Source organism: Nerophis lumbriciformis, linkage group LG13 (genome assembly GCF_033978685.3).
Source record: "Nerophis lumbriciformis linkage group LG13, RoL_Nlum_v2.1, whole genome shotgun sequence".
Classification (NCBI taxonomy): domain Eukaryota; kingdom Metazoa; phylum Chordata; class Actinopteri; order Syngnathiformes; family Syngnathidae; genus Nerophis; species Nerophis lumbriciformis.
This window is the reverse complement of record NC_084560.2, coordinates 10,740,192-10,752,920: the sequence shown is the minus strand read 5'-3', so window position 1 is coordinate 10,752,920 and position 12,729 is coordinate 10,740,192. Positions and strand designations below refer to the sequence as shown.

The following is a 12,729-nucleotide window of genomic DNA, read 5'->3' as shown; positions in this document are numbered from 1 at the left end:
CTTTTCTCCTCCAAACATTTTGCTAGGTATTGTGGCCAACTAGCTCAATTTTTATTTCATCTGACCACAGAACTTTCCTCCAGAAGGTCTTATCTTTGTACATGTGAAGTCAGATGAAACAAAAATTGAGCTGTTTTTCCCTGAAATGTGTAACAACTATGTGCAAAATTCAATTGTCCACTGCAGAGGACGTTGTTTCTTGGGAGATTCCAACCTAACATGTTTGAGTGATCATTGCAGTACTGCCAAGGACGTACTTGCAATATCCATCCAAACAATGATTTTGTATTTGTTTTCGTACATGTTTCTTTCGTTAACTTTTTTTAGTGCCAAACATTTCCTAAAAAAAAACAGACCCAAATCCTTGTTGTTTGCATGAAAGCCCAAAGTTGCGTGTTGGAGAGAAGTTCAAACGCCACATTCGTACGCTCATGTTGGCGCTGGAGTTTCATCCCAGTTTTGTTTTTGCAGCCGAGGTTCACGTGACACCACAAAGTTTTTGTCTACAAAAGATCGGTAGTTTGTAATCCACTTCAAATGTCACTCATATAATATATGCTGCTGTGTTTGAGTGCAACACAAGACTGGAATATGGAAGGGAAACAGGAGTCGCTCCTGCAAGAGTCTTTGAGTCCAAAGCAAGACGGTGACCGCAGTTCACGCACGGACAAAAGCCAACCTCCCCTGTTTCATCAAAACATCATAAATACTCGTTTCAATGACATCCTCCTGGGACATTTCTTCCATTGAAGAGATAAAACCTTGCTTTTTCCTTTACTGACAAAACCGGAGGTACCCAGCATTCATTCCCCATGTTCCGTGCAAAAAAAACTCTGTTGGTCACATTTAATGACTTGTCTGCTCTATTCTTACCAGTGCTGCCCCTAATTGGATTTTGAACGGGGTTGTGCCCTTTGCTGATACTGTGCCTTTCAACCCAATTAAACCTTTTTCCTAATAATATTACTGCGCCGCGGTCCGCATTTTAAGTGCAGTCGTGATAAAAAAAAGTATTGTCATAATCTACAGGAGGAACTGCACATTTTGGGGTGAATTTTGCCAATCATTCACAATCCCTGTGTGTGACAAGAACACACAGCTTTCTCCTTTTTGTGGACTCTATAAGGTGCTAGCAAGAGGCAGCTAACAATGCTGGTAATGGTAATGGTAATGGGAATTGACCTACTAAAATAAGTGCAGTTGGCATGTGTAATCCGTCGGTCTACCCCAGGGCAACTGTGGCTACAAATGTAGCTTACCACCACCAAGTTGTCATGTCTGTGTAATCATGTTTTGTTTTAGTCATGTTTTGTTTAGTTATTGGACTCTTTAGTTTCTGGCTTTTCACTCCCTTGTCTTGTTTCCATGATTACCCATTAGTTTCACCTGTTCCACGTTTGGACTCATTGTGCACTCTTGTTTGTCACCATAGCAACCCATTAGTTTTCACCTGTCACGTCACGCACCTGTTTCACGTTTTGAGTCACGCACCTGTTTTCGTTAATCATGTCTGTAGTATTTAAGTTCATTGTTTTCAGTTTGTCTGTCTGGTGACATCCCACAATTATGCTCGGCACATTTCTGACACTTGAGTTCATGTCCATCGTTCATGCTGCTCCTTTTAGTCCATGCCAAGTAAGTTTTGTTTATTAATGCTATAGTCTTTTGGTTTCATAGTTTGTTCTCCGCCACTGTGCGCGCTTTTCGTTTGTACTTTATTTTGATGTATTAAATAAATCATGTATTTACATTCCCGTCTCGCCCGAGCCAACTTTCCGTTGCATTCCGGAAAAGCAAACACCCAGGACCAAGTCATGACACAAGTGTGAATGAATGATGGGTTCTCACTTCTCTGTGAAACACTCTGAGTGTCTAGAAAAGCGCTATATAAATCTAATCCATTATTATTATTATTATTATTATTATTATTATTATTATTATTATTAATGTTCGAACTGAGAAACGTTTTTATGCAAATAATCATGAACTTAGAATTTAATGGCAGCAACAAATCGCAAAACAGTTGGCACAGGGGCATTTTTTCCACTGTGTTACATGGCCTTTCCTTTTAACAACACTCAGTAAACGTTTGGGAACTGAGGAGACCAATTTTTGAAACTTTTCAGGTGGAATTCTTTCCCATTCTTGCTTGATGTACTTCCATTTTCAATGGAAGACAGGTCTGGACTACAGGCAGCCCAGTCTAGTACACGCACTCTTTTACTATGAAGCCACACTGTTGTAACATGTGACGTGGCATTGTCTTGCTGAAATAAGCAGGGGCGTCCATGAAAACGTTGCTTGAATGGCAACATATGTTGCTCCAAAACATGTATGTACCTTTCAGCATTAATGATGTCTTCACAGATGTGTAAGTTACCCATGTCTTGGGCACTAATACACCCCCATACCATCACAGATGCTGGCTTTTGAACTTTGCGCCTATAACAATCTGGATGGTTCTTTTTCTTCTTAGTTCCGGAGGACACGACGTCCACAGTTTCAAAAAAAAATTCTAAATATGGACTGGTCCGAACACAGAATCATTTTCCACTTTGCATCAGTCTATCTTAGATGAGCTCGGGCCCAGCGAAGCCGGCGGCGTTTCTGGGTGTTGCATGGTAGAGTTTTAACTTGCACTTACAGATATAGCGACCAACTTTAGTTACTGACAGTGGTTTTCTGAAGTGTTTCTGAGCCCACGTGGCGATATCCTTTACACTGATGTCGCTCTTTTGATGCAGTACCGCCTGAGGGATCGTAGGACCGTAATATCGTCACTTACGTGCAGGGATTTTTACAGATTCTCTGAACCTTTTGATGATATTACGGACCGTAGATGGTGAAATCACTAAATTCCTTGCAATAGCTCATTGTGAATTGTTGTTGGTAAAGTGTTGGACAATTTGCTCACGCATTTGTTCACAAAGTGGTGACCCTCGCCCCATAGGTTGAAAAGGATTAGCAAATTATTGTATTCTGTTTTTATTTACTATTTACACAACATGCCAACTTCACTGGTTTTGGGTTTTGTATAATGCCTATGAAGCCCTTTTAAAAAAAAACTCCATTAACGTTTTGTAAAGATGCTTTAAGTGCCGTATACATGTTATACTGTTAAAAAGCAATTAACAATAGTTAATAATAATATATTTATTTGTAAAAAGCACTTTACCTTTTGGAGAGGTCTTTGTTGGCAAAATAGATGGCTCCCCATGACTTGCAGTGTTAGCCGCCTCTTGCTAGCAGTTTTTTTTCACTATTTAGAATGCACAAAAAAGAGAAAGACGTGTTCTGGTCTCACATCACGACTGTGATAACCCCATTCCTTTGATGTTAGATTTCAACTCAAAAAATAAATTAGTAACACTTTAGTATGGGGAACATATTCTAAGTAACAAAGACTTAATTTAGAGTTATTTGGACACTAGGGGAACATATAAGGATTAGGGTTACTAATAAGCAATGCAATATTTCTGAGACTCTTAGTTAATGGCTTACTAGTTGTATAATAAGGCCATGCAGAATAAGGCATTAATAAGTACTTAATAATGACTCATTAAGAGCCAATATGTTACTAATTTGCATGTTAATAAGCAACTAATTAATGGTGAATATGTTCCCCATACTAAAGTGTTACCAAAAAAATATATAATGAAATATATATTTATTTACACAATACAGGACGAAAGTGATATAAAAAAAAACATAATCACGTTTTGACGTGATCGTACGCACAATGTTTTATTTTTTACGTCCTTCTCTTTTAAATCTAATCATTAAATGATACAAGGAGGTGATTGATCAACTTTTCTTTATTCACAAGTGCACACATAGAAGGTGCCCTCACAAACGATCAGAAATAACAACAATTAAAAAAAGAAGTACCGTATTTTCCGGACTACAGAGCGCACCGATATATAAGCTCAGAAAAAAAAGCCAAATATTAGCCGCACCGGACTATAAGCCGCAGATATATACGTTGTGAAATACGTTATTTACACATAAATATTCTATAAATGTTTGTTTACATACCTTCATTGTTTCCAAACAGTGTCTGTAACACGGCAGTAAAACGGCTGATCAAACAAAACAGAAGTAATTGTCATAGACCCACTAGCTGCGCATGCTAGCTCTCCAATCAGCTAAACGGACTCAATAACTCCACAATAACGTTTTGGTGAATTTACTGAGGAATTTGTGAAAGTGAAACAATACAAAAAAGAATGCCATTGTAAGTTATTAATACGAGCACAGACACTCGTAAACATGTTAGCATATTAACTAATGCTAACAATGTTCACTTGATTATATTACAATAGCACTTACAAAAATGAATGACAGCACTCCTACAGACATCACAAATGGGACGGTTTGGTAAGTAAGAATTGTTTTAGTTATATTGTAAAAGTTAAACACATTGCTTGGAGTGATGAATGCAGATTCCATACAAGTAGAAACACTATGGACAAAGAGAAGACGGATTGGCACTTGTACTTCTGGTACCAAGCTATAAACAGCAGGAAACACTTGTAGGCATTCAACAATCCTTAGCTTGAACAACCACATCGCTACAAAAATGACAGTTCAACAAAGTAAAATCCACTTACTTTAACATTGGCAAAGGAAGACCGAGGGAGAGAGTACCCCACAGTTCAATTTAACATGACTATGCACTTATTCTTCACCTTGTTGATGCAAACATCCTAAAAAAGAAGACTTCTCACAGGATATTCTTTCACGTCACATGACTTCCCGCACATGTATTTTATTTTTTAATTTGGCATTTCTACCAGAAAATGTTGACCTAAAATTGTACAACTTTACAATATTTCAAATTGCTTGGATCTTATATTTTTTGAGTCGTTTCTTGAGGTTTTTTTTTTGAATGTATGGGCTCGTTCATTGGTGGTTAACCTTTTTGACCTCGGGGCCCTACTTTTCTACTACATAGCATACTTGCCAACCCTCCCGGATTTTCCGGGAGACTCCCGAAATTCAGCGCCTCTCCCGAAAACCTATCGGGACAAATTTTCTCCCGAAAATCTCCCGAAATTCAGGCGGACTCAGGTCCTCCACAATATAAAAAAGCGTACCTGCCCAATCACGTTATAACTATAGAATGATGGAGGGCGAGTTCATGGTTTCTTATGTGGGTTTATTGTTAGGCAGTTTCATTAACGTCCTCCCAGCGTGGCAACAACACACAACAACAGCAGTCACTTTTTTGTATACCGTAAAGCAGTTCGTCTGCCGTAAACAGCAATGTTGCGACACTCTTAAACAGGACAATACTGCCATCTAGTGCATTTGATGAAAGCACTTTTGTGCGTGCCACACAGCAATGCATCATCAGAGTGGGAGTTCAGTATGGTTAGAAAAATAGTGACAGAGAAAGAACAAGGATGGACAATTCAACCCTTAACTCAACAATGAGTAGATGAGTGTTATCTGTGTGTATATGTGTAAATAAATGAACACTGAAATTCAAGTATTTCTCTTTCATATATATATATATATATATATATATATATATATATATATATATATATATATATAATTTTAAAAAATATATATATACAGTATATATATATATATATATATATATATATATATATATATATATATATATATATATATATAGCTATAATTCACTGAACATCAAGTATTTCTTATATATATATATATATATATATATATATATATATATATATATTATATATATGAAATACTTGACTTGGTGAATTCTAGCTGTAAATATACTCCTCTCCTTTTAGCCACGCCCCCAACCACGCCCCCGTCCCACCCCAACCACGCCCACCCCCAACCCCCTCCCCCCACCTCCCGACATCGGAGGTCTCAAGGTTGGCAAGTATGCTACATAGGGGCCCGCAAATATCACTGAATTAGTAATATTACTTTTGATTTGAATCATTTTCAATAATTACAGTTGATCTAACCTACTTACAGTTTAACAGGATAAATGATTATAAACCCTGTGTTAAGCATAACGATTATTTTCAAGGCTTTGGTCAGACTGATTACAAAATAATTACTCATCAAAAATAAATGACTCATAAAAACGGATACATACAATTACGCAGTGCTAAAATTAATAAATTGTTCCAACATTATTAACAAATAACAATAATACATATTTTGTTTATAGTCTGTCAATAAAAGGTAAGTGCATTAGTCATCATTTTTGCGCTGAAAAAACTTCTGTATGACTTTAGCTCCATACTTCTTCTCTTTGTTTGCTATTGTCATTACTGCCACAAGTGGTGGAAAAATGTATTGCAACCGAGAGATATTTTTCGGTGGTTGAGAAACACTAGTTGTCATCCAAAAACTAAGCAAAAGTGTGTTTAGTGCGTTAAATAGTTGACGAAAAATGAATTGCATGGTTTAAATGATTGTTTACCATTGCCCACTTTTTTTTTCTAACCCACATTTCTCTCAGGGAGATTCGAGAGTTTGCCAACGGATCGCTGTGCGTGGAGTGCGATGGCCAATGTGAGCGGGCCGACGAGGACTCTCTGACCTGCCGCGGTCCAGTAAGTATCCTGCCGAGTCAGCAAATGTCGGGCAAACTTGAAGGTTTTATTAACCTCATACTGTAAATCCTGTGAATATACACAGAGACCTTGAGGCTGTCTGATCATTCATTTGTTGCCAAATAAGGATTTTTATCTTTTCGTATAAATCGTACAAAATGACCAAGGAGAGGCTTTGTTGTGTTAGTTATGTTAAGTGCAAGGTTTCTTCAAACCTTATTAGCTCAAAAAGGACATACGGTTCCTTACAAAAAAACAATACATCATGTTTTGCCATAACATACATACATACATACAAATATTGATAGTAAACTACCTAATGAGTTCATGATTAAAATCGCAACAATTATATAACAAGCTCTAAATGAAATTTGATGCATCTGTTCCATAATAACTACATATGTACGTGCTCTAGACCAGGGGTGCTCATTACGTCGATCGCGGTCTACCGGTCGATCTCGGAGGGTGTGTCAGTCGATCACAAGCCAGGCATTAAAAAAAATAGTCCTAAAAATGAGCGATCATAAATCTTCACTATGATGTCACTTTCGTCACTTGATTGACATTCACGGCACCCGAGGGTCTTCTGAGATGACGCTGGCTGCTGCCAGCTCATTAAAATGACCGACTGGAAGACGAGAAACACTTTATTTCAACAGACTCTGGCGCCGTACCTGTCGTCAAAACTCCAAAGACCGACTGCACAGTTGCACAATAAAAGCTCTGCTTCATCCTGCCTGCGCTACCAAAATAGGAGTGTCAGAAAGCTGGCGTGCACAAGCTAGCAAGCTACGGAGTTTGCCGACAATGTATTTCTTGTAAAGTGTATACAAAGGAGTACGGAAGCTGGACAAATAAGATGCCAAAAACCAACCACTTTCATGTGGTATTGGACGGAAAGGAGGACTTTTTTTCTCCTCCATTCGAAAATGCGGACCTTATCATCACCACTGTCTGATTCCAATCAATGCAAGTCATCACAATCAGGTAATACACCAACTTATATTCTTGTCTTCATGAAAGAAAGGAATCTATATGTGTTAAACATGCTTGTATTATCTTTAACCACCTTTAAGTTGTTAACAATATTAACTATATGTGTTAAACATGCTTGTATTATCTTTAACCACCTTTAAGTTGTTAACAATATTAACTATATGTGTTAAACATGCTTGTTTTATCTTTAACCACCTTTAAGTTGTTAACAATATTAACTATTTGTGTTAAACATGCTTGTATTATTTTTAACCACCTTTAACTTGTTAACAATATTAACTATATGTGTTAAACATGCTTGCATTATCTTTAAACACCTTTAACTTGTTAACAATATTAACTATATGTATTAAACATACTTGTGTTATCATTAAACACCTTTAATGTATTAACAATATTAACTATATGTGTTAAACATGCTTGCATTATCATTAAACACCTTTAACTTGTTAACAAAAACATATATTTCATAAATAAGTAAATATAAATTATATATATGAATGAGGTAGATCCCCACGACTTGATCAATTGAAAAGTAGCTCGCCTGCTCCAGACATTGTAATAACAACCAAAAAATATATAAAATACATTTTAATTACTTGAATCTGATGAATCCAGTCCAATGAAACAAATAAATTTTGTTCGAAGGTAACCTTGAGAGGTCAGAAGGCGTGACTTATAAACAAATGTACTACCCAATAGCCTTGTGAGACTGAACAATAGGACCCAATGACTATGTACATGTGGTAAAAAAATACATAACAGATTGTTTTTTAGGATGGATAAAGGTAATGTTGTAATTTTCCAACAAGGGGTGTTACAGGGTTAACAGAAAAAAACATATGTACTCCTTGAAATTGCATACCTTTTAAACTTTAATAGTATCCAATATTGCAACAGATATTACACTATATTATCATACTTTCCAAACATGTTTTTGTCTAAATAAAAATACTTAACTTTACAGCAAAACACCCATCAAATTAATAAAAATTACAATACATGTTACTTTCTTTACAGCATATTATTGTAAATTGAAAAAAAAACTACTACTGTTTTTTGCGTTAAAATTCTGTTGACAGAGCTGCCAGTTCTTGACTGTAAAATCTACGGTTGTTGTTTCCAACGGTGTATTACTGTAAATGGAAAAACAGTACATTTGTTTTTACGGTAGAAAAACTAGCAGCTAAGGTGCCAGAATAAAAAAAATAACTTGTACTGGTTTTCCATTAACAATATAATGTTGTAAAAAACAATGTCAATTTAACACAAAAATTCTGGCAACTCAGCTGACAGCTTTTTCTGTAAAAAAAAACAACCCAAAAACAGTGATACTGTTTTTCCATTTACAAAAAAACAATACATCATGTTTTGCTATAACATACATACATATAAAGGTATACATACATACAAATATTGATAGTAAACTACCTAATGAGTTCATGATTAAAAAAAAAGGACACAGTGGCTTGAAAACAGAAATATCTCAATTTACAAACACCTCTATTTGCGGACTTTTAGATTTGAAAACTTTGTTATGGAGCCGATATGTCTATGTGCAAAGCAGGGGACAGCATTGGAAAGAAAGATGCAATCGCTGTGGAGTTTTAAAAAAACGAGTATTTGCGAGGAATATATTAATGGTGCTCACAGGTATACGACAAGTAAATACCACAGCAAGTTATTACTGCGATGAAACCGGACTTTTCTGGGAAAATATGCCAGAGCAGACTTATCTCACAGCGGATGAGAAGAGCGACTCTCGTGAAGCAGCGTGTCTTTCTATTTGACGCTACAATTAAAAAAAAGAAGTACCGTATTTTCCGGACTATAGAGCGCACCGATATATAAGCTCAGGGAAAAAAAGCCATATATTAGCCACAGCCGGAGATATGTAAAATGTGAAATGAGTTAGTTACACAGAAATATTCCATAAATATTTATTTACATACCTTAATTGTTTCCAAATGGTGGCTGTAACACGGCAGTAAAACGGCTGACCAAACAAAATAAAAGTCATTGTCATGGACCCACTAGCTGCGCAAGCTAGCTCTCTAATCAGGTAAACAGACTCAATAACTCCACGGTGACGATTTGGTGAATTTACTGAGGGATTTGTGAAAGTGAAACAATACAAAAATAATGCCGTTGTAAGGTAATAATACTGACACAGACACTCGTAAATGCGCTAGCATATTAGCTAATGCTAACGACGGTCGCTTGATTACATTACGATAGCACGTACAAATATGCATGAGAACACTCCTACAGACATCACACATGGGACAGTTTAGTAAGTAAGAATTGTTTTAGTTATATTGTAAAACTTAAAAACGTTGCTTTGAGTGATGAATGAAGAATCAATACAAGTAAAAACACTATGGACGACTATAAGACAGATTGACACTTGTACTACTGGTCCCAAGCTTTAAACCTTGCACACTGCTTCTCAAATATTTTCTGTTACGCCCCCCTGTTACTCCACCGTGACTCTGAATAGCATAATTTGTAGAGATGTCCGATAATGGCTTTTTTGCCGATATCCGATATTCCGATATTGTCCAACTCTTAATTACCGATTGCGATATCAACCGATACAGATATATACAGTCGTGGAATCAACACAACATTATGCCTATTTTTGTTGTGAAGCCCCGCTGGATGCAATAAACAATGTAACAAGGTTTTCCAAAATAAGAGAACAACTTCAACTCAAGTTATGGAAAAAAGTGCCAACATGGCACTGCCATATTTATTATTGAAGTCACAAAGTGCATTATTTTTTTTAACATGCCTCCAAACCGCAGCTTGGAATTTGGGACATGCGCTCCCTGAAATAATCCTGATACCCACTACAACTATGGAAATACTATACTTTGACTTTCACAAAGTGCATTATTATTTTTTTTTTTTAAACATGCCTCAAAACAACAGCTACAAAAACAATGAAGGCACACAGCTTCAGTCCAGAGTATACTAGAGTAATAAAGTAAACAACAACATAGTCCTCCTTTAGTGCAAGACGACCTGGCATACTGTATAACAGGAAATGATAAACTGGGCTCACATCCATCTTCCGCTTGTATTCATCGTGTATCTCCTTATGATTCTTGGAAGAGGTGGGAGATCAAACATTTTTTATCCGTCAGAGACACTTTAAAATAATCCCAAACCATAGACATGGTGTCGTTAGTCAGTCGCTTGTTAGCCACGGCTACAGCACCGGCAACAACACACTCTTGTTGTTGTTATGCTGCGCTCGCGGCGGTTTGATGAGGTCATCAAGCGTCGCCAGTAAATCTCTCATGCTGCAGTCGTCAACTCCTGTGTTGTGGAGGGGAGAGGGGAGTGGCTGCTGACTGGGAGACGCAACTGCTCTGTACTGCTCCCTACGTCCGTGTTTTACCGGATATGTACCGCTCCGTGCACCGGCGTTTTAAAAAGTCATTAATTTTACTTTTTGAAACCGATACCGATAATTTCCGATATTACCTTTTAAGCATTTATCGGCCGATAAAAACATCTCTAATAATTTGTCTAAAAAATTGTTATAAGTACACCTCTGCATAACATTGTAGGCTTATTAACATGAAAGGGAACAACACACTGGTCTTTCCTCATCTCCCACCGTGGTTCCAGTGAAGCCAAGTGCGACATACGCTTCATCGTATTCTGCTAGGGCAAAAAAAGCAAGGTCCCCGAGGTCCGAGGGGGGGCCCACTCGACTATTTGAGAACGACTGACCTCGCAACACCTGCAGTGAGCTAACTCTGCTGGCGCCATAGCACACACAATAACACACCTTTTAAGTGTATTGTTTTGTCTTTCATGAAAAGTAATTGCTATATGGCTGTCAGCGAAGAAAAATCCATGAATTAGTCGCACCGTTTTATAAGCCGCAGTGTCGGAAAAAAGCGTAGGAAAAAAGAAGCAGCTTATAGTCCTGAATTTACAGTATGTAAGAAATATAAATAAACACATTGTTTTAATTGCATTTCTTACGTACTTATTCAGATCACTACTCACTGTATTTAAAAAAAAAAAAAAAAAAAAGACATTCAAGACTGCAAAACTAACCAACAAAATACCTCCAAAAATCATTTACACTCCAGTTCTTAACGAGCCTGAAACCGAACCAAGTGGAGACGTCCCTGCGGTGGTCTTAGACCAGGGGTGTCAAACTCAAATACAGAGTGGGCCAAAATTTAAATCCGAACAAAGCCGCGGGCCAAGGTTGAACAAATTGTCCTTTAACGTACTCTACGAGCTATCGTCACGTTCGCTTTTCATCCATTCTAACATCATTCAGACCCAGTCACAAGATATTTGCGGCTTCTGTACGCACACACGAGCGAATGCAACGCAGCGATCCATGATGAGGGTGCCAGTATAAAAAAGTTTAACACTGTTAGAATTATACGCTACACTGTGAATCCACACCAAACAAGAATGACAAACACATTTCAGGAGAACATCCGCACTGTAACACAAAATAACACAACAGAACAAATACCCAGAATCCCTTGCAGCACTAACACTTCCGGGACGCTACAAAAAACACCCCCCCCCGACACACACACCTTGTAGCGTCCCGGAAGAGTTAGTGCTGCAAAGGGTTCTAGTTTGGTGTGGATTCACAGTGTGGCGTATATTTCTAACAGTGTTAAAGTTTTTTATTCGGCTACCCTCAGTGTAACCTGTATCGCTGTTGATGAAGTATGCGTTGCATTCCAATGTGTGTGCGTGCAGAAGCCGCACATGTTATGTGACTGGGCCAGCACTCGTTGGGCTGGCTGGCGGGCGAGCGTTTGGAAGACTCCCGGGAGGATCGGCGGGCCAGCTTTAGTGTTAATTTGATATCGCCTCAAGGGCCAAGTGAAATTACACGGCGAGCCAAATTTAGCTCACGGGCCAGAGTTTGACACCCATGTCTTAGACCAGGGGTCGGCAACCTTTACCAGTCACAGAGCCATTTTGACCAGTTTCACAAATTAAAGATAACAATGGGAGCCACAAAAAATGTTTGGAATTTAAAATGAAATAACACTGCATAAGAAGTTTTTTTTTTGCTTTGTGCTATGAATAAACCAGGGGTCTCAGACACGCTGCCCATACATTAATACGGAATTTGAATGCTGGTGAGGCACGAGTGTTTTATATGAATGGCGCTTGTCAG

General features: G+C 37.7%; 1 protein-coding gene across 1 annotated transcript in view; it reads left to right on the top strand.

Annotated features, from left to right (window-relative positions):
- LOC133613865 (receptor tyrosine-protein kinase erbB-4-like) overlaps positions 1-12,729 on the top strand; it is a 1,130,743-nt gene that overhangs the window by 825,299 nt on the left and 292,715 nt on the right. The window contains exon 14 of the mRNA XM_061971723.2: positions 6,464-6,557. Within this exon, the coding sequence (XP_061827707.1) occupies positions 6,464-6,557 (94 nt within the window). The remainder of the gene's footprint in view (positions 1-6,463; positions 6,558-12,729) is intronic.